Raw genomic sequence first — 25,574 nt, forward strand, 5'->3', positions numbered from 1 at the left:
TTTACAAAGGCCTCTAAATATGGTGTTTCTAGCCTTTGCATTCCATTTTTCATAATTCAACTCATCGTCTTGTAGGTTAGTAGCATCCCAAGGTTTTGGAAAGCCTTGTGAGGCGGCTCTAAGTATTCCAACATCTAGAGCTTCTAAGTACGCCTCCATGCGAATTTTCCAATATGGAAAATCATCCCCCTCAAAGATACAAGGAGGTCCATCCCCATGAGACATCTTTCTCTAGGCGGTTAAGCCTAATACGTGAGCACAAGGCTCTGATACCAATTGAAGGATCAAGATGCCCAAGAGAGGGGGTGAATTGGGTTAATTCTAAATTTCTTTGTAATTATTAAACTCTACAGTTAGCCCAATTAACCCCTTGTGCCTAGAAAGTGTTTCTATTGATCTAACATACAAAAGTTTAGCACCCTAAGTTCCAATCCTACTCTAGCATGGAATATCTAGGAATGTAAAAGACAAGAATTGAATTGCTCAAAGTAAATGCTCAAAGTAAAGAGAGAAGGAGGAACGCGGTGATATTTTGCCGAGGTATCGGAGAGTCGCCACTCCCCACTAGTCCTCGTTGGAGCACCCACGCAAGGGTGTAGCTCTCCCTTGATCCGCATAAGGATCAAGTGCTCTCTACGGGTTGATTCTTTGACACTCCGTCATGGTGAATCACCCACAACCACTCACAACTTGAGTTGGGTCATCCACAAGCACTGCCGGATGATCACCAAGCTCTCTAATCACCACCAAGCCATCTAGGTGATGGCGATCACCAAGAGTAAGAAGCACGAACTCTCACTTGACCACGACAAGCCTAATGAGAAGGATGGATGCACACTTTGTTACTCTTGATCTCACTAATGAGGGCTCTCTTTGGGATTCTCAAATCTCAATCACCTCACTAGGACCTTGCTCTTCTTGGCACTCTCAAAGGTGTTTCTCAGCTGTTGGAATGAGCAAAAGTACCCCCACACACGAATGGAGGGAGTATTTATAACATGGGCTGGAAAACGAACCGTTATGTGCCTTTGCGGGGTGACCGGACGCTCTGGTCATGTAGACCAGACGCGCCGGTCAGTTCACCCTAAACTCTAGTGTTTATAGTGTGATCGGACGCTGGCTAGCGTCCGATCAGCACTAACCGGATGCGTCCGGCCGAGATTTTCCATCTCTGGAACCTTACTGGAATCGACCGAACGCTGGCCCTCAGCGTCGGCCACTTGACCTCTCAGCGTCCGGTCGTACCAGACGAAAACACCTCGGTCAAATGAACTGACCGGACCCTGAGCCAGCGTCCGGTCACACCGGAGCCAGCGTCCGGTCAGTATTTGACCCTCCATTTACTTCCAACTCTCGATCATACGTGAATGAAGTTTGCTCTATTGGATCTAAGGGGCTATTTTGGAGCTACCTAGTACTAGATTTAGCAAGTGTGCACCACACCTAACTCACTAGACTCACCTAGGTCAAGCTACCCGTCCATACCCCCCTTAATAGTACGGCCAAAGGAAAAACAAAGTTCTAAACTAGTCTAAGTGTCTCTTCAATTCCAAACGACACTTAGAACTAGTTCATCCTTAACCTTGTCGTCCATCTTTGGAAAACCGAAACGATTTCCATCATAGGGGCATGACCACCATGATTGCCCAATCGATCTCCATTACCGTAACCTAACTTAATTGCCTCTGCAAAACACACGTTAGTCACAGTAATCACGTATTGTCATTAATCACCGAAACCCAACTAGGGGCCTAGATGCTTTCAACCCTCCATTCACTTCCAACTCTCAATCATACGTGAATGAAGTTTGCTCCAATGGATCTAAGGGCTGTTTTGGAGCTACCTAGTGCTAGATTTAGCAAGTGTGCACCACACCTAACTCACTAGACTCACCTAGGTCAAGCTACCCGTCCATATCCCCTTAATAGTACGATCAAAGGAAAAACAAAGTCATAAACTACTCTAAGTGTCTCCTCAACACCAAACGACACCTAGAACTAGTCCATCCTTAACCTTGTCGTCCATCCTTTGAAAACCAAAACGATTTCCATCGTAGGGGCATGACCACCATGATAGCCCAATCGATTTCCGTTACCGTGACCTAACATAATTGCCTCTGCAAAACACATGTTAGTCACAGTAATCACGTACTGTCATTAATCACCGAAACCCAACTAGGGGCCTAGATGCTTTCAAAAACTAAGCTAGGACTTTCAGTTGGCAAGAACGAACGAGGAAGAAAGAACAGGAAGCGAACACAGAGACAAAAAAAAGTAAAGATGAGTGGTTAAATGTAAAAATATATATCACGCTAGCATTGTCACATAAGCGATAAAACTTTGACGAAGCAGTATAGATGTGCAGTTCACCACTTAACAAATTAGATGAGAAATGTGTTTTGGAAGTTCATAGATTAAGTGGTATACCATGAAAATTTTATGAACCCATCATGGACCATGGATGCATTTAACTCTATTTTAAATACCTACTCCATTAATGCTGACAAGGGCTCATGATGTCATGCTTATAACATGTTAATGATGCTTAGCATTTTTTGTAACTTATAAATTTGTGGTCGTGACATTGATGGACAAACGATTCAGATAATATAAATACACACACACGTCACACTTCCAAGCTCTGTATGCACGAGAGAGAGAAACTATGCAATATTCACAAAAAGAAATCGATTTACAAGACAGCGTTCTACTACTACTGTGTTTTCGTGTTCCTCCATGGCCGAGGCCCGAGGTGCTGACCGGACAAATTAAACGGCTTCTGTTACTGTTTCGACGTGAAAGGTATTGGAGCTTTCTTGTAAAGATTCAGAAACAATGGCGGATGCAGCATCAACACTCCCGCTGGATTCAGTGCCAACCGTGACAGTGACGTCGACGGCCAGTTCCTCCTCCTCTGCCTCCTCAACCACCGCAATGGCCGGCACGTCGTAATCGTCCCTCTGACGACAGCCGGCATTGCCCGATTCAGTGTAGAGTTTAAGGAGGTTGGCCAGGTCCGGCGAGGAGGAGTACACCGACCCCGGGAGGAAGTCCACGAGCGACTGGTAGTTGTTGCCATTGCCATCACCCCCGTTCGCCTCCCGGCAGCCTCCTCCGCCCCCACCGCCGGCGTCCTCCATGGCCGCGGAATCTGACTGGTAGAGCTGCGCTCTGACCCTGCACGCGTCGAGCTGCCGCTGTAGGCCGTGCTTCTCCGTCTCGCTCTCGTGGACGAGCTGCATGGCCAGCCGCGCCGCCTCCCGGTCGAGCTCGCCCTGCTCCTCCAGCTGCCGCTGGTACTCCTCCGCCTCCGCCCTCAAGCGCCGCTCGGAGGCGAGCTCCGCGCGCAGTGCGTGCAGCTCCCTCCTATGAGCCCTGAATGCGGTGACCAGCTCCCCGAGGGTGAGGCTCTCGTCACCGTCGTCCACGGTCAGCGACTGTGGCATCGTCGCCTGATGCTGGTCTATGGAATCGTCGTCCTCCCGTGGTCGCGGTCGCGAGACGATCGGCGCGAGCTCGAAGAGGGAGACGAGCGGGCCGTTGCCGTCGTCGGTGCTGGTGGTTCTTGCGATGCCGCCGCTGCGATCGCCGGCGTCTGGTTTGTTGCCGTCTTGGTCCTGCTCGCATATCTCACTGCCGATGGAGACGACGCGGTGAGTCTCCATGCCTGCCACGAACACGTCAAGTGTTAACAGGTGGTTTTGTTGAGGAGATCGAATGTGGCAATTGACAGCAATTTGTTTAGATTTTATCAATCATCAGGTAAGAACTTTAAAGGAATAATAACATGATGCATACATATAATATGTTGAACAGTCCCTGGAACCATTGACTTGGCACAGTCTCTGAATTAACGACAATGTTCTGTCTAGGACGTCCGTCAGTTTGAACGGCTCAGTTGGTGGGCCGCGATGCCCATGAGGCTCTCTTATCCGCTCATATATTTTCACCCCTCAGGCACCATAGATTCTCTTATGACTGCTCCGCGATCGCTCTCCGCAGCGCCTCCCACGCCTTCCTCTCCGCCGCCATGCCTGGCCACATCCCGCGCTGCTCCGCGCCCCGCGCCATGCCCCCATCCACTTCCCTCATCGTAGGAGAGGCAGAGGAGGCCTGCGCCTGCACCTCCATCTAGGGGCGAAGCTAGAGCACGTTGGGGGGGGGGGCATCACTTAATCATAACTACAGTGATCCATATGATGTTCAAACAAAATAGCATAACTAATGCACAACTACCATATTTTAACATCAAAATTTGATTTCTAGCGATAGCGATGAGAGAGCTCACCAATAGTGTTTATGTTGGAGAATCTATCATCTGATCGCACATCAGCATTGTAAAGCCAAAGTTGGTCGTTAAGCTCCCTCAAATCCTCAATGCTAAGTCCAATGGCATTTACAATGTAGTCAACATCAAATAAAGGCAAATTCAAGATTTGAAATATACTAGAAGATTTGATGCCTAATTTGTGATCTCTATTTTTCCAATCTCTATCATCCTTTTCAACAACCGATAGCACTTCAACTATTCTGGCTATAAAAAAACTATTGCAGTTCTGTACTATCATAAATATATATTAAAAAAAGAGAAAAAAAAAACCACAGTAACCCTAAACCGATTGAGGCTTAACATGATTGAAATACTGGATAATCGAGTGTTGGATGAGTTGATGCCTTGCCTTTTATTTTGGATCAATCTCTGCTGCCGGCCGCCGCGCCAGGTTGTGCCGACGGCCGCCGAGCGCTCGGCTACTTGCCTACTCCCTGCGTAGAGCCGGACAGGGCAGCACCAACCGCGTCGGCAACTCAGCGTCAGGCAAAACCTCGCGGACTCGGGAGCGTGGGCGACGAGCGCGTCTGTTCGGGAGAGCGGCAAGCGAAAGTGCGAAACGCTGAGGCTAGGACTTGGGAGGAAAAGCGATTCCTCCTCCCAGAAGGAAAAGTTGAGGTGGGCTTGGGCCTCGATCTTTTCTAGGTGCTGCTTGCTGGTCTGCTGGGGGTGCCTTCTTTTGGCCATGGGGCTGCACCTGAGGTGAAATATTGATAATTACAAGAGAATTTTGATTTTGGCCTCGGTGCCTAGGCACCCACTGGGTCTAACTACGTCGGCAGGAAAGGGAGGACTGCACGCTGTAGCTAGGGTGTACGCTGGACCATTGCTCTCGACGTCACCCTGACCTGAGCTTGCTGGCTACCGGAGTTCCCCACCCGGTAGGTTGTAGCCGCTGGCGACGTTGTGTTTCAGACGTTTGAGACTTATGTTTCAAGTGTTTAATCTGAATGTTGTAAATAGATCTGAGATGTTGCATATATTGCAAGCCTATGTTTCAAGTGTTTTATTTGGAAGTTGCATATATTACAATGGCTCTATATGCATGTTTCAAGCGTATGTTTCAAGTGTTTCACATGTTTCAGGCTCATGTTGCAAGTGTTTCATCCGGATGTTGCAAAAGTAGATCTCGATGTTGCATATGTTGTTATTACTATACATGCATGTTTCAAGCGTATGTTTCAAGTGTTTCATCTGTTTTAGACGTATATAAATGTTTTATCTGGATGTTTCAAAAGTAGATCTGGAAGAGCATATGTTTCATTTGCCACAATTGCCTTACTGCCGCTGTTGGAGGTGTCATCGTGGGTCACCGTGCGGGCACCTGAGGCAGGCAGACGCCTCCGTAACACGAATTCGCATGCGGGTAGGTTACTGGGACCCACGTGGAGCTTAGGGATGGGCGCGGGGCGTAGGATGGGCTTCTAGAGCATGTGATGGGCGCTGGTGCAGCATCCGGACGTGAGGGCACTAACGCTGGATGGGATGCGGACTCGAGTCGTGGGATGCGGTGCAGGATAACGCACGACAGCAGCGGTCCAAACGCGCCGGACGTCTGGGCACCAGCCCTTTCGCTGAATTAAAGTGTGCTCCTATCCTATCTCACGCAACTTGACAACGGTCAACTGGTCCTTAGCATGTGATTATGACCATTCTATGCTGTGTTCGGCTAGAAAAAAAAGCTGGCTTTTTTGGCTTATTTTTCTCACCGGAGCAATATTTTTCTCTCACAACATTCCAACATGAACAATATTCCCCAGTATGAACAGTAAATGATCCATACCAGCCGAACACTTCCGCCACTGATTGGAAAAAAAAAAACTTTGCAAATCCCAGATCTACCCCAGTTTTAGTTAAGTTTGTGATTGCCCTCTCATCTTAACAACAGCGATTGAAAGTGGCCTTTACCAGATTATTTACCTGAACTTTGTTCCCTGCAACTGCACTGGAAAACTGAAAATTCCCGTGTCAAGGATCTCACCAGATTTTCAATTTGTCATAAACGCATTTCAATTGTGTTTAGGCAGTTGGCCTGTTAGAAGATTTTCAATTCGCGCCGTACCAGTCGTCCACGCCGCTGCTGGCCTTCCAGATCGAGAGCGGCCTCACCTCCACCTGTTTTCGTGTTCCTCCATGGCCGACGCCCGACGTGCTGACCGGGCAAATTAAACGGCTTCTGTTACTGTTTCGACGTGAAAGGTATTGGAGCTTTCTTGTAAAGATTCAGAAACAATGGCGGATGCAGCATCAACACTCCCGCTGGATTCAGTGCCAACCGTGACAGTGACGTCGACGGCCAGTTCCTCCTCCTCTGCCTCCTCAACCACCGCAATGGCCGGCACGTCGTAATCGTCCCTCTGACGACAGCCGGCATTGCCAGATTCAGTGTAGAGTTTAAGGAGGTTGGCCAGGTCCGGCGAGGAGGAGTACACCGACCCCGGGAGGAAGTCCACGAGCGACTGGTAGTTGTTGCCATTGCCATCACCCCCGTTCGCCTCCCGGCAGCCTCCTCCGCCCCCACCGCCGGCGTCCTCCATGGCCGCGGAATCGGACTGGTAGAGCTGCGCTCTGACCCTGCACGCGTCGAGCTGCCGCTGCAGGCCGTGCTTCTCCGTCTCGCTCTCGTAGACGAGCTGCATGGCCAGCCGCGCCGCCTCCCGGTCGAGCTCGCCCTGCTCCTCCAGCTGCCGCTGGTACTCCTCCGCCTCCGCCCTCAAGCGCCGCTCGGAGGCGAGCTCCGCGCGCAGTGCGTGCAGCTCCCTCCTATGAGCCCTGAATGCGGTGACCAGCTCCCCGAGGGTGAGGCTCTCGTCACCGTCGTCCACGGTCAGCGACTGTGGCATCGTCGCCTGATGCTGGTGTATGGAATCGTCGTCCTCCCGTGGTCGCGGTCGCGAGACGATCGGCGTGAGCTCGAAGAGGGAGACGAGCGGGCCGTTGCCGTCGTCGGTGCTGGTGGTTCTTGCGATGCCGCCGCTGCGATCGCCGGCGTCTGGTTTGTTGCCGTCTTGGTCCTGCTCGCATATCTCACTGCCGATGGAGACGACGCGGTGAGTCTCCATGCCTGCCACGAACACGTCAAGTGTTAGCAGGTGGTTTTGTTGAGGAGATCGAATGTGGCAATTGACAGCAATTTGTTTAGATTTTATCAATCATCAGGTAAGAAATTTAAAGGAATAATAACATGATGCATACATATAATATGTTGAACAGTCCCTGGAACCATTGACTTGGCACCGCAATGACGTCTGTCAGTCCGAACGGCTCCGTTGGTGGGCCACGATGCCCATGAGGTTCTCTTATCCGCTCATATATTTTCTCCCCTCAGGCACCATAATTTCTTAAAAAAAATGCCGTAGAGCCATGACTGCTCTGCGATCGCTCTCCGCGCGCCTCCCACACCCTCCTCTCCGCCGCCGTACCTGGCCACATCCCGCGCTGCTCCGCGCCCCGCACCATGCCCCCATCCACTTCCCTCGTCGCAGAAGGAGAGGCAGGGGAGGCCCGCGCCTGCACCTCCATCCAGGGGCGAAGCTAGAGCACGTTGGTGGGGGTGACCACTTAATCATAACTACAGTGACCCATATGATGTTCAAACAAAATAGCATAACTAATGCACAACTACCATATTTTAACATCAAAATTTGATTTCTAGTGATAACGATGAGAGAGCTCACCAATAGTGTTTATGTGGGAGAATCTATCATCTGATCGCACATCAGCATTGTAAAGCCAAAGTTGGTCGTTAAGCTCCCTCAAATCCTCAATGCTAAGATCATCCAAATGGAGTCTAGTTGATTTCACACATCCAATGGCATTTACAATGTAGTCAACATCAAATAAAGGCAAATTCAAGATTTGAAATATACTAGAAGATTTGATGCCTGATTTGTGATCTCTATTTTTCCAATCTCTATCATCCTTTTCGACAACTTGTAGCACTTCAACTATTGTAGGGAACATGTTAGAGTAAACTATTGCAGTTCTGGCTATAAAAAAACTATTGCAGTTCTGTACTATCAGAAGTATATATTAAAAAAAGAGAAAAAAACCACACTAACCCTAAACCGATTGAGGCTTAACATGATTGAAATATTGGATAATCGAGTTCTGGATGAGTTGATGCCTTGCCTTTTATTTTGGATCAATCTCTGCTGCCGGCCGCTATGCCAGGTTGTGCCGACAACCGCCGGGCGCTCGGCTACTTGCCTACTCCCTGCGTAGAGCTGGACAGGGCAGCACCAACCGCGTCGGCGACTCAGCGTCAGGCAAAACCTAGCGGACTCGGGAGTGTGGGCGGTGAGTGCATCTGTTCGGGAGAGCGGCAAGCGAAAGTACGAAACACCAAGGCTAGGACCTAGGAGGAAAAGCGATTCCTCCTCCCAGAAGGAAAAGTTGAGGTGGGCTTGGGCCTCGATCTTTTCTAGCTGCTGCTTGCTAGCCTGTTGGGGGTGCCTTCTTTTGGCCATGGGGGTGCACATGAGGTGAAATATTGGTAATTACAAGAGAATTTTGATTTTGGCCTGGGTGCCTAGGCATCCACCGGGTCTAACTGCGTCGGCAGGAAAGGGAGGCCTGTGCGCTGCACCTAGGGTGTATGCTGGACCATTGCTCTCGACGTCACCCTGACCTGAGCTTGCTGGCTATCGGAGTTCCCCACCCGGTAGGTTGTAGCCGCTGGCGACGTTGTGTTTCAGACGTTTGAGACTTATGTTTCAAGTGTTTAATCTGAATGTTGCAAATAGATCTGGGATATTGCATATGTTGCAAGCCTATGTTTCAAGTGTTTTATTTGGAAGTTGCATATATTATAATGGCTCGATATGCATGTTTCAAGCGTATGTTTCAAGTGTTTCACATGTTTCAGGCTCATGTTGCAAGTGTTTCATCCGGATGTTGTAAAAGTATATCTCGATGTTGCATATATTGTTACGACTATACACGCATGTTTCAAGTGTTTCATCTGTTTTAGACGTATGTAAATATTTTTATTTAGATGTTTCAAAAGTAGATCAGAAAGAGCATACGTTTCATTTGCCACAGCTGCCTTACTGCCGCTGTTGGAGGCGCCGTCGTGGGTCACCGTGCGAGCACCTGAGGCAGGCAGACGCCTCCGTAACACGAATTCGCAGGCGGGTAGGTGACTGGGACCCACGTGGAGCCTAGGGATGGGCTTCTGGAGCACGTGATGGGCACCGGTGCAGCATCCGGACGTGAGGGCACTAACGCTGGATGGGATGCGGACTTGAGTCGTGGGATGCGGTGCGGGATAATGCGCGAGAGCAACGGTCCAAACGCGCCGGATGTCTGGCACCAGCCCTTCCGCTGAATTAAAGTGTGCTCCTATCCTATCTCAAGCAACTTGACAACGATCAACTGGTCCTTAGCATGTGATTATGACCATTCTAGATGCCACTGATTGGAAAAAAAAAACTTTGCAAATCCCAGATCTACCCCAGTTTTAGTTAAGTTTGTGATTGCCCTTTCATCTTAACAACAGCACTGAACCACCATGCAACCATAGTTTCCGCGATTGAAAGTGGCCTTTACCAGATTATTTACCTGAACTTTGTTTCCTGCAACTGCACTGGAAAACTGAAAATTCCCATGTCAAGGATCTCACCAGATTTTCAATTTGGCATAAACGCATTTCAATTGTGTTTAGGCAGTTGGCCTGTTAGAAGATTTTCAATTCGCGCCGTACCAGTCGTCCACGCCGCTGCTGGCCTTCCAGATCGAGAGCGGCCTCACCTCCACCGACCCCGACGCACCAGCCTGCGTCGCACCCGCGTCCACCGTTTCCGCCGCCGCTTCCGTTCATGTCGGGGAGAACGTGCCCGTGGAGACTTCCCCAGCTCCACCCCCAAGCTACCTCTCCGCCGAGCTCCGCGACGAGCGCACCCTGGAAGCGCGGCTCCACCTCGGTCGGACCCTGGCCTCGCTCGACGAGCTTCCACAAGTGGTTCCCTCAAGGTGTTCGACCTTTGGTCACTTCCATGTCGAGTGCGGCCCTGCGTTCGTGACCACTACACCGGCTCATCTTCGACCTCGCCGACTACCGCTCCGCGTCCGTCTCGGCTTCGCCGACCACGGCGTGCTCCTCCGCGCCCGCCTTGGCTTCACCAACCGCGGCGTGCCACTCCTCGTCCGCCTCGGTGTGCTCCTCCGCGCCCGCCTTGGCTTCGCCGATCGCGGTGTTACCATCCTCGTCTGCCTCGGCGTGCTCCTCTGCGCCCGCCTTGGCTTCGCCGACCGCGGTGTTACCATCCTCGTCCGCCTCGGCTTCGCCCACGCCCTCCTGCACTGTCTCGTTCGGTTGCTTCCTGGCCGCGACGCTCGCTGCATCCGGCCGTTGCTCCACCGTCGTCATCTTTGTAGAAGACCTCCGTCACCGTGCAGCGGCGGCTCGACGCCAACATCTTCGCCCACGCCGCGCTCCTGGCCGCCGCGAGCAACTGTGCCGCCTGCCAGGCCGCGGCCAACGCCGTCATCCGCGGCGACCCATTCCGTGCTATCTCCACCGTCCCCAAGCCGGGCTACTTTGTCCTCCGCGCCAACGCCGACCTCGCTGCCAGTGACGCGCCCTCGGCGACCTTCTCGCTCTCCTTCGACTTCGCCAAGCAGTCCGCCGCCTGCAACATGCCCGCGTCCGTGCCTTCCGCTTCGTCCGCAACGGCGATGCAGCGCGCACGCGTCCTGATCTCGCAAGTTCCCGTGGGCACCGAAGGCCTGGGCGCCAGCGGCAGCGTCTACGTCCGCTTCGCCCTCGTCGACAACAGGCTCGGCGACCTCTGGGCGCTCGTCCCCACCGGCGTCATCTTCACCACCGGGGGAGTGGCGAGCTTCAACATGTTCCGCAACGATGTCTCGAACGCCGTCCCCGCGGACGCGTCCGCGCGCCTCGTCCGCCTCGGCACCGTCGAGTACGCGCTCTGCGCCTTCCCGCTCGATGGCTACTCCGTGCCCGGGGTCGCGTCGAGCGGCCTTGTCCTCTACCGCGCGTCGAGGGGCCCCGTCGACACTATCGTCGTCTTCGCCAACGGGAGAGAGCCGGGCTTCTACCACTCCATCATCGACGATGCGAGCGCCGTCCCCGCGGACGCGTTCGCACGCATCATGAAGGACGTCCTCGCCCGCCACGGGGAGGCCTCCTCGCCGCTCCTACTGCGGGGGCACAGACCCGTGCATGCCCGCGCCGCCTCCGTCCTCGACGACCCCGCCGCCACTGCACGACACAACCAGTCCGTGCTCCAGGCGACCCAGCACGCCGTCGAGTTTGTGCCGGATTCCATCGAGCTGGCCCACTTCCACGCCGAGCTGCTCCTCGACGCCGCCTCTGAGCGTTCCACCATGGTCCCGTTCCTCTGCTACGAGCCCGTCTCGTGCTGCGCCGACCTCGTCCCCGCGCCTGCCAAGATGATTCAGTGGCCCACCTGGGAACTCGGCGAGATGGAGGGCAAGTTGTGCATCACGTGCATGGTCGGCCGCGTCGACGCTATCGTCGTCATCCGTCTTGACTTCGCGTGCCGCACCACCTGCGGCGCCGCCTCGTGGACTCTGGCTGGACGCGTCGAGGGCCGCAGCCTCAGGAGATGCCAGGACAACAAGCTGCTCCGCCTCGTCGGTGTCTGCACTGCCTCCGGCAAGCGCCTCCTCGTGATGTTGCTGGTGATTCGGCCACCCGACGCGACTTTGGACTGCATGGAGGGCTTCGCGTTCGTGAACAGCCGCGACCACATCAACGGTGTTCGTGCACAGCGGCGTGTCCCAACTGCCGTTGAGGAGATCGAGATGATTAGCATCGGCTTACACCGCCACCTGCACGAGCAGCGCATCTCCAAGATCCTCCGCCGCGATGACATGGCCGCCAACATGCTGCTGGTCAAGAACCACGAGGCCGTCCAGTGGGTCTTCGGCCTCGCTACGCTGCGGTACCACGGCGGCGCGCGGCACATCACGCCCAGGTTCATCTCCACGAGGCCGACGTCAGAGAAGGCGAATGTGTTCGGCTCTGGGATCCTGCTGCTGTCGCTCGTCACGGCACAGCTCGCGTTCGAGCTCGATCAATGCCACGGCTTGAGGACAAGCCGCATTTCAAGCGGTGGGGAATTTTAGGATCGCCGCCATGTGGGCCCAGGAGGCCCAAGAGGAACAGGCTGCCCTCCTGCTGGCTACAAAAGGCTACAAAAGGCATCGTGGGAATCCAAGCGAAGGCATTGAAGAATACAGAGAACCAGACTCTTGTCTCCTCTTCCTCAGACTCTCCTGTTCATCTTCTTCCTCAAGTCTTTCTCTCTGATCCGATCCCCTTGCTGTGCTTCCCCTCTCATATTCTAGCTCTCATTGTATGAACATGTGTTGAACTATTTGCCCAACTGAATCGAGATTCCTCTGTTCCTCGCCTAATTGCTTTGCTTCCTGCCTGAACTCCGATTCCTCTAATCCCCAATCCCCCTTGTTGCTAACATGGCCATCGGATCATTTTGTGCCATGGCAGCACCATGTTTGGCATGTTTCCGCAAGGTTGTGGTTGCACCAACCAAAACTAGTCAGCATGCACCATCGGCCACAATGTTTTCGATCGACCAACGACCTTACGAGAAACATGTACGTTGCAGTGCTACCTGATTGCAACAGCATCAACTACCTACGTCTGGTGTAATCATCAATCATTGGGTAATCGAGATGTATATAGGAGTAATTGATACCACCGACTTCAGTGCAAAAAAGTTCAGAGGATGGATGAGAATCAATCGAGTCGACAAGTGTTCACCTGAAACCTTGTTCGGATCCTCTGCCGCCATGACCGCTTCCGTCTCCGATACACCATCCCCGTCGCAGCGATCCGGAGGGGCCGAGCTGGCCACGGCGACGAGGGCGAGGTGGGCATCGCAGAGGAGGAGGCGCAGAGCGTCGCGCTCCACGCCAGTGGCGCTGGCGGCAGAGGAGGAGCAGAGCAGACGGTGGACGCGAGCGCAGGCGATGCACGGCGGGGCGAGTCGGAGGCGCGCGGCGGCGGCAGCGATGAGGCAGAACGCGGCGCCGTTGGCGAGCAGCAGCGACGCCAGCGCCCACTCCAGCGCCGCGCGTGCCGCCACGACCAGGAACTCGCGGATCATGGCCGGCCTCTACTGGCTACCTACTCCTCTGCTCTGGGAAAGCGAACGCGGCGGACGAGAGCATGTGAGGTCTGGAGAAGATGGAAGAAATTTCGATCACCGGTTGATGGATTGGTGGAGCCAGGATGGGAAGGAAAGGAAAGGATTGAGCTGGAGGAGGAAGACGAAGAAGAATTTGGTAGGTGGACAAGAGCAGGTGTCACCTTTTGCAAAATGGAGCGCCACTAACAAACACACAGGAACGTAGAAAATTATTAAAGTAATGGCTTTTGAGAAAAAGGGAGAGCGAGAATGGGAGGCAGGGGACGTCATGGGCCAGGGGTTTGCTAACTCCCATCAAAGTTTTTTTTTTGTCTCAATTTAATTTCCAAATCAATTGTAGGTCAAAATAGAGCAATAGTAAAACCGTAAATAGGAATATAAATTCAGATCGAAGAATATTCTGACATTGAAGATAGCAGGGCATTTGGTTTTGTACAAGTAGATCTCAAACAGACATTCTAATCTATACTCTTAATATTTAGCCATAAGAAAAACTTCCATGTTGGCTCTCCTGCAGTAAAAATTATTCTCTCCGTTCCAAATTATAAGTTGTTTTGACTTTTTTGTTTCATCCATTATAAGTCGTTTTGATATTTTTGTTTTATTCATTTTGCTATATATCTGATATATTATTATATCTAGATGTCTAGGAAAATGAATGTACCAAAAAAGTTAAAATAATTTATAATTTTGGAACGAAGGGAGTATCTCGTTAATATGAAAAACTAAAATAGAATGACCATATTTGTCGATACTACTGCTAATACCTCACTATGTTATATGGGAGTATCTCTATGCTTGCAGTACCATTATTGAAAATATAAGTCAAACTACCTTTATTGCACTTTACGTGCGTTTATGAGTTTGTTTAGTTCCATGTATATAAAACAAAGGGATTTGCTAAATTTCATGTGTCTGAATTTTAGTTTTCTTTCAGACGACGGTTATTACATATATTTTATACTAAAATTACTGTTTTAGTTTGTTGGCAATTTCTGTAAACACAATCTCCAATTTTTTGTTCCCAGAATAAACAACCCGTTAGATAAAACCACAAACTTGACACAAAGACAAATAACAAATCACAAAAGTAACAATTTACTTGTACTAATAGGTTGCATAAGAGTGTAGCCTGAAATCATCTTAAAATTCAGGCACCTAAAATATAGGAGAAGTGTAAAACAAAATGTTTTATATAGGTAAAAATATCTATGAAAATAAAACCCATCAAGTTTATCGTATTGAATAAAGACAAAAACTACATTCTCTACTTGAAGCATGATCTTGGCGTTACGTGATGACACGTAAAATCTTGTACTAGAAGATACCTACATGCCGGCGGCCGTAGGATTTACACAAATCAAGAACGGTTTTTGTGCTTGTATATGATCACCCATTGACATAGGACCAGTGTGTGGTAGCTGTCGCGGTCCGCTGTGGTAAATGAGATGTGGTTCATCACCAAGAAATCGTGCCGTGTTATAGAGACCTGTATCCTTTGTATTCTGATGGCGATGGTTCGATGGGTAAGCTCGTTCGTGAGCACATAGTGTTTTTTTTTTCCACTTTTTCTTAGAGGAGCATGATAGTCTATCATATTTTTCACTTATTTTTTTATTTGATTTGCGAAATAAATGAGTTCATCCATCATTATCTTAGTCTTCACAAACTTATAGATAGTATTAATGTAAGGAATAGAGTCATTTTACTAAATTAATAAAAAAAACTCATAATGTACTTATTTGAAATTGAGTGATTCCTTAAAACAAACACTATATTTATTAGGTATATGTTTTGTGGTCACACACTAACTCACACATACATTGACTGTACAGACTCGTGTTTATGCGGCAACAGGTAAAGTGGCAAAAGAAAGAAAATTAATTGGATGGAGTTGTTTCTTTTACTAAATGCTTATAAATACACACATGTATGATTATCCCTATGAACACATGCATATATATTCAACTCCTAGGAACACCTCTAAAAGATTTGATCAGCAGATCTCGTGATTGATAAAGTCATCACAAGCGATTGCCAACCATAAAAAATAGCAATGTTAAATCCTAAAATAAATGAAGGTCATCAATCTATGTATATTTTATTTTTTTATGTGTGGGAGAAGTGTACCTATCTATGTTGATCTAGGTATATATTTTTTTGTTTGGGAGAACTGATACCTATGTTGATCACAAAAATATAGGAAAACCAACTCATTTAGATCTTCTAAACTAATGGCCATAAATCATAAGCCAAACATTGCTATAGAAAGCATTTTCGCAACTCAATTTCCACCATGGAATAAAAAATGTTTGTGATAATATATCACTGCCGGTTTGTAGGTAGGGTGTGGGAAAATTGTTGGTTAAACAGGCGGGAAAAAGTTTACCACTATCAGAGTTTTGTATTGAACTGGCGACTGAGAACCTCCTCAGGTTTTATTGTTGGTTTGTCATACAGGGCCGACAATGATAACTCTTTTTGCCACTGGCTTAAACGGCTACTAGCCACCTCCTAATAAATAGATGGTGATAACAAGTTTCACCGACAGTTGATGCCACGAACTTGCAGGTGAAAACCATCTAATAGAAAACCCCAACTTCGTCCCTCTTCTTCCTCACCCGCTCTACTATTTTACCCTGACTCCCATCATTATTTCACCATTGTGGATGCCATTTTTCAGCAATTTGCTCATGGAGCCTCCCAAGTTTTGAAGGATACACATCACTTTCTTGTTTTAAAGTTGGTAATTAGCTGACCTAAGAGGTTATTTCTACCTTGTTTGTTTAGCTAGATATTGCATTTTGGGATGAATGTGATATGAAGCATCTTGCTTTCTTTTAGATCATGGAGGCTCCCGAAATTTAAAGGTTTCAATCACCAACCTATACTCTAAGGTTAGTAAATAACTTCTCCTTTAAGTGTTAGTTTGTTTGGTTAGATTGTTTCCGATATATGAGATCAATGTGAAGGAGATCCACTTTAATGTATTCGTTTTAGAGGCATTTTTTTACCAAGTTATTCAAAGAGGCTCCCATTGTGAAGGTTGCACATAACTAACATTACTCTTATGTTGGTATCTAGCCACTCATTTGATTGCCAGCTTGTTTGCTAGGTTAGACAATTTTCAATATTGAGATGAATGACGAAAAGACACTTTATTAGTCTATTTATTTAGGTTCATATTATTGGGTTTTTTATTCACTTGGATGGATGTATTGTTCGGAGCCTATGTGACGGGGACATGATTCTCGATCTTCCATTAGGTGGAGATAATTATCGATTTAGTTGGAGAGAGACACATCGATCCGGTTTCAGATCATGAAAAACCATACCCTGCAACCTTAGCACCACATCTCCTCTGATTATCAGCCGTGTTCACGATCAATCTGGTTGATCTCACCAAGAAGGCTAATCTCTGCTACGAATCGAAGAACATACGCAGGAACAAGATAAAACACAACTCAAGTAAAGTGACAATTGCGTATGTACGATAAGTACTCGAAGAACGACGACTGTTCAATGATAGATTTAATCCAAAGTAAAATCTAAACCCTAACATGAGCGACAACTATTGATTATAAGGTCTAAAGGGTGGCTAAGAACCCTTATCCGCACCCCTAATGGGCACTTACACGTTACATGGCCCAACGACCAAAAAGACGGTGACACAGCACCCTGACATATTCTATGTCCACAATATGTCCACTTGTTTCGACGATTCCCATTTATTACCAAAGTACTTTTACACGGGGCCATTGTCATTGGTTATCTTATGAAATTATCTTTCAATGCATAGGTAGAACATCTAAAATAGAGTCCTTATGCGTCCTACGCATCCGTTTTAGCAGTCGGCTGCTCCTAGAGTCCAAGATGGACCTCAAATTTGATATGGATTGAGTCTCGAACTTGACTTGGACGCCTACACTGCCCTTTTTTCTAAGGTGGTGGCCAAGGGGGAGGACATCCTTGAGGTGTTCTCCGCATAATTGGGGCGTGCTCTAACTTGGACCAGGGTCCAAGGGTGATTAATAGGCCCACGGACGACATCGTAGTACCTAACAAAACAACGATAACATGTCTTATGATTTGAAGGCTTTGCTGACGTCATATTGAGGTAAGATCAGAAACATTTGAAAGCTTACCATCAACTACCCATTTGAAAGCTTACCAGCAGTGCTTACCGCTTCACGATAGATGTGTGACTCGGTTATTGCAATGCAAGGTGATAAAAATAAAAGACACCCCCCCTCGAATCCGTGTGGTATTTTCCTCAACAATTCCTCGTTTAAAATGGTTATTTGCTAACGAAGAGCCTAATTTGATGGCATGTTGAAGAGTGCTTGAATGATAGAAAGATGAGAAACCTAGCTGATGGCTTACAACAGGGAGTTATTAATTTCAAATTCAAGAAATCGATTGTTAAGCGAATTAGTGAAATAAGGAATATAAGGTTTAGTATGAGTACGGATAGGATAAATCCTCTTAACATGGTTTGCAGCAACACACGATACCTGGTCCATGACTTTTCACTTATACAACCTCCTTAGTTGTGTATTAACGTGACGTACATTATGATGTCATTACTGATCCAAGGGTCAAAAGCAATCTAACAATAATATCAATGTGTATCTCAGAATAGTTGGTGGATGATCTACTGATATTGTGGAATCAAGATATCAAGATATGGATCATCTAATGATATTGTGGAATCAAGGTATCAAAAAATATGGACGAGTACAAATGAGAACACTTCACAGTCTAAAAGGACTATTATTCTTAGTCAGAAACCAAAAGTTGAAAGAAATAGCCTAGCTATTAAGCTGGCTTTTGAAAGTCTAGAATACTATCTACTCAGAAAATCTATATCTTCTAAACTCCACTGGAATTATATCTTAATATGCAAGCTATACATATCAATATCCACTAGGCACATATAATTATGACATATATCTATTTATTCGAACTATCCATTTCACCGAGCCGTATCATCCATTAAAATTCATTCGTGACCCTGCAGAAACACGCGGGTACGCTTAAATCACGCTGATAGAAGCTTTTCTTTTTTTTAATAAGGTAAATAAAAAAAAACCTAAGGCTCAAACAAACGTACCCTCACGTGACTTTGGCACTGCCCCGGTGCCCGGCGCACCACGCTCCAACCCGACGCGCACCGCATCCTCCGCCCACCCTCCCCAAAGATGCCACCGTCCCTCAGCTGTGACTGGGCTGTGACCTCGTCGCGCCGGCCCCCCCCCACCCCCCCATTTCGCTTCCCACTACCGCCCTCGCCACCGCCGCTCCACTCCAGTTCCACCCGTACACGCACACGCTCTCCGCGGTCCACGCCAACGCCATGGCCTCCCAGCTCCGCCTCCACCTTGCGGCCACACCACCTCTCCTCCTTCCGCACCTCCGCCACCTCCCGCGGCCGCTCTGCCCCACCCTAAACCCAATCCGAGCGCGGCTCCCCGCTCTCCCAGTCCCACGCGTTCTCTCCCACGCCCGTCCGGTCCGGGCGGTCGGGGGAGGCATCGAGCCAAAAGAGGGTGTTGTCGCGGAGGGGGAGGAGGAGTCTGGCGGGGACGGGGAGCCCCTGCTCGTGGGGGAGGATTCGGCTGCGTTCGAGCTCAAGGACCAGAGCGTGGCGTCGTGGGCTTACTTCGCCGTGATACTAACCGCGGTGCTCGTCGCGCTCAACGTGCTGTGGATCGACCCCGGTACCGGAGTCGGGACCAAATTCCTCGACGCTGTCGCCTCCGTCTCCGACAGCCACGAGGTGCGCACTCTTTATTTACGGGGCTTTCGGATTTCACTAGAAAATTGCGCGCGCCTAGTGGCCCGTCACCGTCCCACGAGATTAGAAAGTAATTTTTGAATGCACGAAGCGGTATATGGTGTGAAATATGATGTGTAGTCCTGGGTTAACTTTGTCCAGATAAATATTGTAGCAGAGGGGTGTTGCTCGACCAGCATTTAAGGTCAGAACAACATTATCACAACATAGGTTTCTGGCAGTACCTGAGGTAGTGCAATTCTGAATGGCAATTTTGTTGCACACTCCTGTCTCAAGTGCCTTTTGCTGTTATTGCTGTAGTTCCAAATTTGAAAGATAAAATGTGCCAGGCATTCCTTGCCTCCTACTATTCTGGCATTGAGTAATATTGGTGTATTGGTATATGTGTCCAATTCTCCATCTAGATTGTTCATGGCTGAGTGAACAATTTAGGTCCTTCTGAATACCGATGGTGTTGTTTAGCAGCCTGTCAGCAACAGAAAAATGCACATTTAGCCATTAAAAATAACTAACTTGAAAGAGTAGAGGAGTAATATAAAGTTGTAGTCACTGTAGTGCATGGTTTTCAAGGCGTCACCTAGGTGAAAAGGTGCCCTGGCGTCCCCATCACCATGACCAGAAGTCGGTCAGCAAAAGAGAGGGAGGGTGAACAGAGGAAGAATGGGAGGGGAGCGGGCCAGCAAGGCCAAGAACCTGCAGCTGCTGCCATCTCCCCTGCTCCAGCGCTGGAGGCCTGCGCAGAACTTGGTCCGGTCAGCCATGGCACAGTCAATCTGGAAGGGGACGGCAGCAGTAGTTGATATGCGGGCGCAGAGCAGTGAGGAAAGGGAAGAGAAGCGTCTGGGAGAAGTTTCAGGTGGCAGCGGCGCTTCAACTGGCTAACAAGGTAACCGTGGGAACTGTAGATGTAGATCACACCAGGGGAGGTGTACATGGGCTGGGCTAGCCACTTTATTACTCCTTCATCAGTTATGGTGTCACCATGGAAAGCTATCATTCCCGCTCATCGCAGCAAGCTGCACTGCTGCAGCACCACTGTTGTCATGACCTTTGATTCCGTCTCAGGCTCACACTCTGTCGCCATGGGACCATGACTGAGGAAGCACTAGGGGAAGGATGTGGACATGGAGGAAAACAGCAGCTGGCAGCATGTGGGCAGGGTGTAGTGTAGGTTGCAGCTGGAGGAGGTTGTGGCAGCGCCGATTCATTTGCTGCTTGGCTAGCTCAGCGCTCTAGGTGTAGGGAACAAGGACCAGTCTTGGGTGTGGGTGAAGTGGGCAGAAACCCAAACCAACCTTCATTGAACAGCATCATATCGCGTATTTCACGGATTGGATGGCTATCCTTAATGGAATAACGTTGTACGTGGATATCTTATGAGAGCTGGGAATCCACAAGCTCTAGATATATAAATTTTGTTTTATGGTTTTAGTCTCCTACCTACTACTATGTGTTTTAGAAAGCTCTAGGCGCTAGGCAGGTGGTTCAGTGTATGCCCTCGCCATATCCATTTGACCATAGATTGCCTTTACCCATTGGGTCATCAGATCGTTGGTTATTGTTTGGGTTAGGAAGATATATACATGAATTGGATAAATACGAGGTTTATGGTCCTTGGCATGTTAAATTCTTGCAAGAAAGCAGAGGAACTAACAAGAGCAGTTTTCCTTTTTAAAAAATACCACATGAGTACTGGAATGTGTATACACAAAACCTAACTAACTTTACAATGAATATTGGGATTTCAACAATTGTTTCTGTGGTTTTGTACCAAATGATGAACAAACACTGAAACAGCAATTATAAATTTAATCTGAACAAGAAAAATTAGTATCAAGTCTGGATCTGGAAAATGTTGAGGTACAAATATAGTTATATTCAAAATGTTTGGGGACTTATATACTTGAAGTGCTATTTTTTATTTTGTATTTCTCCATTTGTTTTTCACCTATCTTTTGTTTTATCATTACCTTTTGCTTCACTGTTGTCTCAATTGTATACAAAATTGATTTACATATTATATGGTGTTATATTAATTTGTTTGTCCTACTTGTTGCATTGGCAGATTGTATGATATATAATAGATAAACATTTTAACCATGTGCGATTCTCTTGCAGGTCGTTATGTTGCTCCTTACCATAATCTTTGCTGTAGTTCATAGTGGTATGGCAAGCCTACGGGAAAGTGGTGAGAAAATAGTAGGGGAACGTGCTTACCGTGTGCTGTTTGCTGGAATTTCACTGCCTTTAGCAGTTACTACTATTGTGAGTGCTTAGCATTCTTTTCCTAAAGACAGATAGATCTCAATGGTTAATAAATCTTACCGTACCTTATACAGTTTCCATATCTTTTCAGGTATACTTCATAAATCATCGGTATGATGGTATTCAATTATGGCAAGTTCAGGGAATCACTGGCATTCATGAACTTGTTTGGATCTCATCGTTCATTTCATTCTTCTTTCTGTATCCATCTACTTTCAATCTTTTGGAAGTGGCAGCTGTGGACAAGCCTAAATTACATATGTGGGAAACAGGAATAATGCGTATCACCAGACATCCACAGGTCATTAGTTCTATAAAATATGTAGAGGCGTTCTCTATGATTGCATTGCTGTTTCTTATGACCACTTACAGACTTCTGACCCACAATTATCCTGTAGATGGTTGGTCAGGTAATTTGGTGCCTTGCTCATACACTATGGATTGGCAACTCAGTTGCCGTTGTGGCCTCTGTCGGACTTATCAGCCACCATCTCTTTGGTGCTTGGAATGGTGACAGGAGGCTGGTGTCACGCTATGGTGAAGCCTTTGAAGTCCTGAAGAAGAGAACAAGTGTTGTGCCCTTTGCTGCGATTCTTGATGGACGGCAGAAACTGCCCAAAGATTATCACAAGGAGTTCTTTCGGTTACCATATGTAGCAATCACAATATTAACCTTGGGCGCATACTTTGCTCATCCATTGATGCAGGCATCCAGCTACCAACTTCCCTGGTAATGCTATAAATCTATGTACATATATGCTCAGTACTCAAAGTGAAAACATGACCACGAACAAAAAGGAGAGAAATATGTGCCTCCCTCGGTATACCTAGATGAACGCCATAATCTTATGTGTACAAATGTACAATTATTTATATTAAGAGGAACTTTTGTATATGGCATTGGTCAAAACTTTTATATATGATCTACCACATAAAAAAAATCATATCCTGTTGATGTCACTGTTCATAAATTTTAATCGAATGACAATATTCCAATAGTCTTCAGTGTGGGTTGGTGTGTGTAATCCTATGCGGATTAGATTGCTTGCCATGGGTTAATATTTTTTTATTATTCTTCACTCACCAACGATTAGGAAAACTCTGAAACCTTTTATAGTCTCCGGAAATGGTCCGAATTTGGTATCTGAATTTATGGAATTTATATCCAGCAGAAATATGCTACAAGACATTCATGGAAACCAACCTTCCATTTTAATTTGATGGGCACTGTCATGGTCGGCCGCACGTACCGCCGGAGCCGACGGGCCAGGGATGCACGGGCCAGGGATGCACGCCGCAACGCCGAACGCGCTGAGCGCGCGCTGGATGGGCGTGCGGGCGTGCTGGACGCCCAGGCTAGGGCCACGCCTAGTGGCTAAGCATGGAAATAGGAGATAGCTTTTAAATAGTTTCCTTTTATGTTTTATTTCCCTAAATTATAGGAGCTGTGGCTCACGTCAGGTTGGGCCTTGGGCCATATATATATATATAGTCTGTATTAGGCTATTGGAAAGCAAGCAAGAATTATCAATCCAATCTGCTATCTCTCTCTACTGACTTAAGCCTGCGGCTAGGGTAACCTCGCCGGAGAAGACAACGGACCAAGGCTACGAACTCCGTAGCCGAGGGCCGGCTACCCGGGGGTTTAACGCCCTTGACAGGCACAAATTTGTTATAATCTCCAATTTGAAAATCAATTATATTGAGCACAAATACATGAAAATCATTTTTCCTGTGTGTTGTCTGCATGTGATTGTATCCTGATTCCAGATTCCACGGTCCTTGTAGCAGCTTCCACATTCATCTTAGAGCCTTTCACCAATGGACCAAGTATATGCATGAAAAAAATCACTTTTCTCGCACTGATTTTCTTGTTTACATTACAATTGTTACTACTCGTATGTACAAGCATGAGAATCCTTACATTTTTTTTTTTCTCTAGGAACAAATAAATGGAGCGTGAATTCAGACAGTCATAGCCTAGGTACAGTAACACCCAACCAGAAAATTCATAAACGACCAATCCAGTTTAGACAGCAGGAAGATGCACAGGTAAGCATAACAGAATTTGCTGAAGTGCACAACTTGTAAACTAGTAAGAATTAGATGGCATGGATAATATCATGTGATTTGCATTCTTCAGTCCCGTGCACAAGATATTGTTAATTTCTGAAGCACAAACTTGAACTAATTAAAGACTGTTCCTGGACTTGATTTGCACTCTCCTTCTGACAGACACAAACTCCGATGACTTGAATTACTCATTATTTCATAACTAATGATTTAAAGTATTGAATAAAAATAGGATAAGATCTTAGGAAGGCAGACACAATCTGTTTCGAATGCTAATTACAGCAAAGAAATTGAAAAACAAAACACACTTGTCCACATCCACTTAACTATTAGGTTAACAACATCCACTGTCAGTGTACAGTGCTTACTGCTTAATTAGCTCCTGAACCATAGGAACAAAGCACATCAACCATTCATGCATCACCAACAAGAACTAGTGAAGATAAAGCAACAATCTTTTAGTATAGCAACTAGAACATCTCCTATATTCAGCTGGCACTTCACTGGATCATAGTAGGAGAATGAAAATTGGGAGATAACTGCACATAGATACACTACATAATTAATCTGTTTTCAGTTACTCTACCCTGATTAATTATGAACCGATCATGCAATTAATCTTTCCCCACCCTACCCTGATTAATTATAGTTTCCCAAGAGACCCAACCATAAACACAAAGGATAAACCTGAGCAACCATTTGGCGACCTCTGAGCTGTTATACTGATTACTGAAGAAACACTAAGCGGAGAGGGAAAAAAGACACCAAACCTGCCATTGAGCAACAGAATCATGAAAACTTTGTGGTTGTTTCACCTGCTTGCCGATTGATTTTGCATAAATTTGCTTGTTTCTTAGTTCGAATGAATGGTCGAATTTGTTATCTACCTAGTCTGTTTGGAGTAGAATGCTATTGAACCAACTGGTTCTTTGACAAATCAAACATTCAACCTGTTGAGATGAAATCTAACAGAAGCAAGTGCTAGTTTTCAAGGGCATGTTTTGCGTCAACTTCCTTTTTTTTGGCAAAAAATTGATTATAAATGTACTCATTAAGTTGTTAGCAACTTGATTAATATCCTGCAAAAAACGCCCTATAAAAGTGTCCCGCAAAACCAAATTTGACTAGTAAGACAATGATTTGCATAGAAACCAAATTTGACTAGTAAGACAATGGTAACATGATTAGCACCCAATTTTACAGCGATAAAATGAATAGCATAGAAGCATCCTAAAATCTGACAGGTCATGGTCAATTCCAGGGAGAAAAAAACAGGGCAGGCAAAGTAAAAAACAAAATTCCAGTAGACATGCACAATAAAATTGCTGATGGTAAAATCATTCACAATTTATGATTTACTGCTTAGAGTGTTCCAAAGTCTGTGTATCAACTCGATGTGTACTGCTCTTAGGTTTAATAAAAGCTTCCGTTTCAAAAAAAAAAAAAAAGCACAACAAAAGTGCTGATGGTAAAAGCATTCACATTTTACGATTTTACAATTATGCTAGCATTTGAATTCCACTGAGCTCATGGAATCAAGCACAATTAAGCACATACAGACTATTGCGACACTAAAGATAACATATCATGTCCAGAAGCAAACCATAAAAAACTTCAGAGCATGCAGTATCAGAACATATTTAGTGGTAAACTAAAGCAACTTCACAGAACCCATGCTAGAGGTACTCGTTTTTGCCTTGCACCGACAGTGAAAAATCCATGGTTGACGTGCTAAAAATGTGTGTATAAACGTAACTACTCGCATGTGAGCCACATTCTGTGTAACTGCTCCCATGTGAACCATATTGACTTAGACAGGTTCAGAGAAGGCTTAAATTGGATCACGACAACATGGTCAGTTTCATCGATTGCTGAATCCAAACTTTACTCCCCGGTTGTTCCGCCTAGTCCAAGGTATAATCATATCATTTTTAAAATAAAATATAGAG

The 25,574-nt window shown here is 47.1% G+C and overlaps 3 protein-coding genes across 6 annotated transcripts; 1 reads left to right on the forward strand and 2 right to left on the reverse strand.

The window, feature by feature from the left end:
- Positions 1–2,582: 2,582 nt before the first annotated feature.
- On the reverse strand, positions 2,583–4,582 carry LOC136505394 (myosin-binding protein 2-like). 2 transcript variants are annotated; one of them, XM_066500545.1, is made up of 2 exons: positions 4,288–4,582; positions 2,583–3,666 (listed from the first exon to the last, which is right to left on the reverse strand). In XM_066500545.1, the coding sequence occupies exons 1-2, from the start codon at positions 4,565–4,567 to the stop codon at positions 2,768–2,770; spliced, it is 1,179 nt and encodes a 392-aa protein (XP_066356642.1). In that variant the 5' UTR covers positions 4,568–4,582; the 3' UTR covers positions 2,583–2,767. The 2 variants fall into 2 exon arrangements, with proteins under 2 accessions (XP_066356642.1, XP_066356644.1); XM_066500547.1 differs by lacking the exon at positions 4,288–4,582 and adding an exon at positions 3,798–4,074.
- A 1,870-nt stretch (positions 4,583–6,452) lies between these two features.
- Positions 6,453–13,670, reverse strand: LOC136505642 (uncharacterized). The gene is made up of 2 exons (XM_066500810.1): positions 13,103–13,670; positions 6,453–7,393 (listed from the first exon to the last, which is right to left on the reverse strand). Exons 1-2 carry the CDS (start codon positions 13,446–13,448, stop codon positions 6,495–6,497), a joined length of 1,245 nt encoding a protein of 414 aa, XP_066356907.1. The 5' UTR covers positions 13,449–13,670; the 3' UTR covers positions 6,453–6,494.
- Positions 13,671–18,758: 5,088 nt separating this feature from the next.
- On the forward strand, positions 18,759–23,644 carry LOC136504911 (15-cis-zeta-carotene isomerase, chloroplastic). 3 transcript variants are annotated; one of them, XM_066499963.1, is made up of 5 exons: positions 18,759–19,269; positions 21,406–21,552; positions 21,644–21,853; positions 21,951–22,282; positions 23,495–23,644. In XM_066499963.1, the coding sequence occupies exons 1-5, from the start codon at positions 18,847–18,849 to the stop codon at positions 23,502–23,504; spliced, it is 1,122 nt and encodes a 373-aa protein (XP_066356060.1). In that variant the 5' UTR covers positions 18,759–18,846; the 3' UTR covers positions 23,505–23,644. The 3 variants fall into 3 exon arrangements, with proteins under 3 accessions (XP_066356060.1, XP_066356059.1, XP_066356061.1); XM_066499962.1 differs by lacking the exon at positions 23,495–23,644 and adding an exon at positions 22,722–22,996; XM_066499964.1 differs by lacking the exon at positions 23,495–23,644 and adding an exon at positions 22,725–22,740.
- The last annotated feature ends 1,930 nt before the right edge of the window (positions 23,645–25,574 follow it).

Source organism: Miscanthus floridulus, chromosome 14, assembly GCF_019320115.1.
Source record: "Miscanthus floridulus cultivar M001 chromosome 14, ASM1932011v1, whole genome shotgun sequence".
NCBI lineage: Eukaryota > Viridiplantae > Streptophyta > Magnoliopsida > Poales > Poaceae > Miscanthus > Miscanthus floridulus.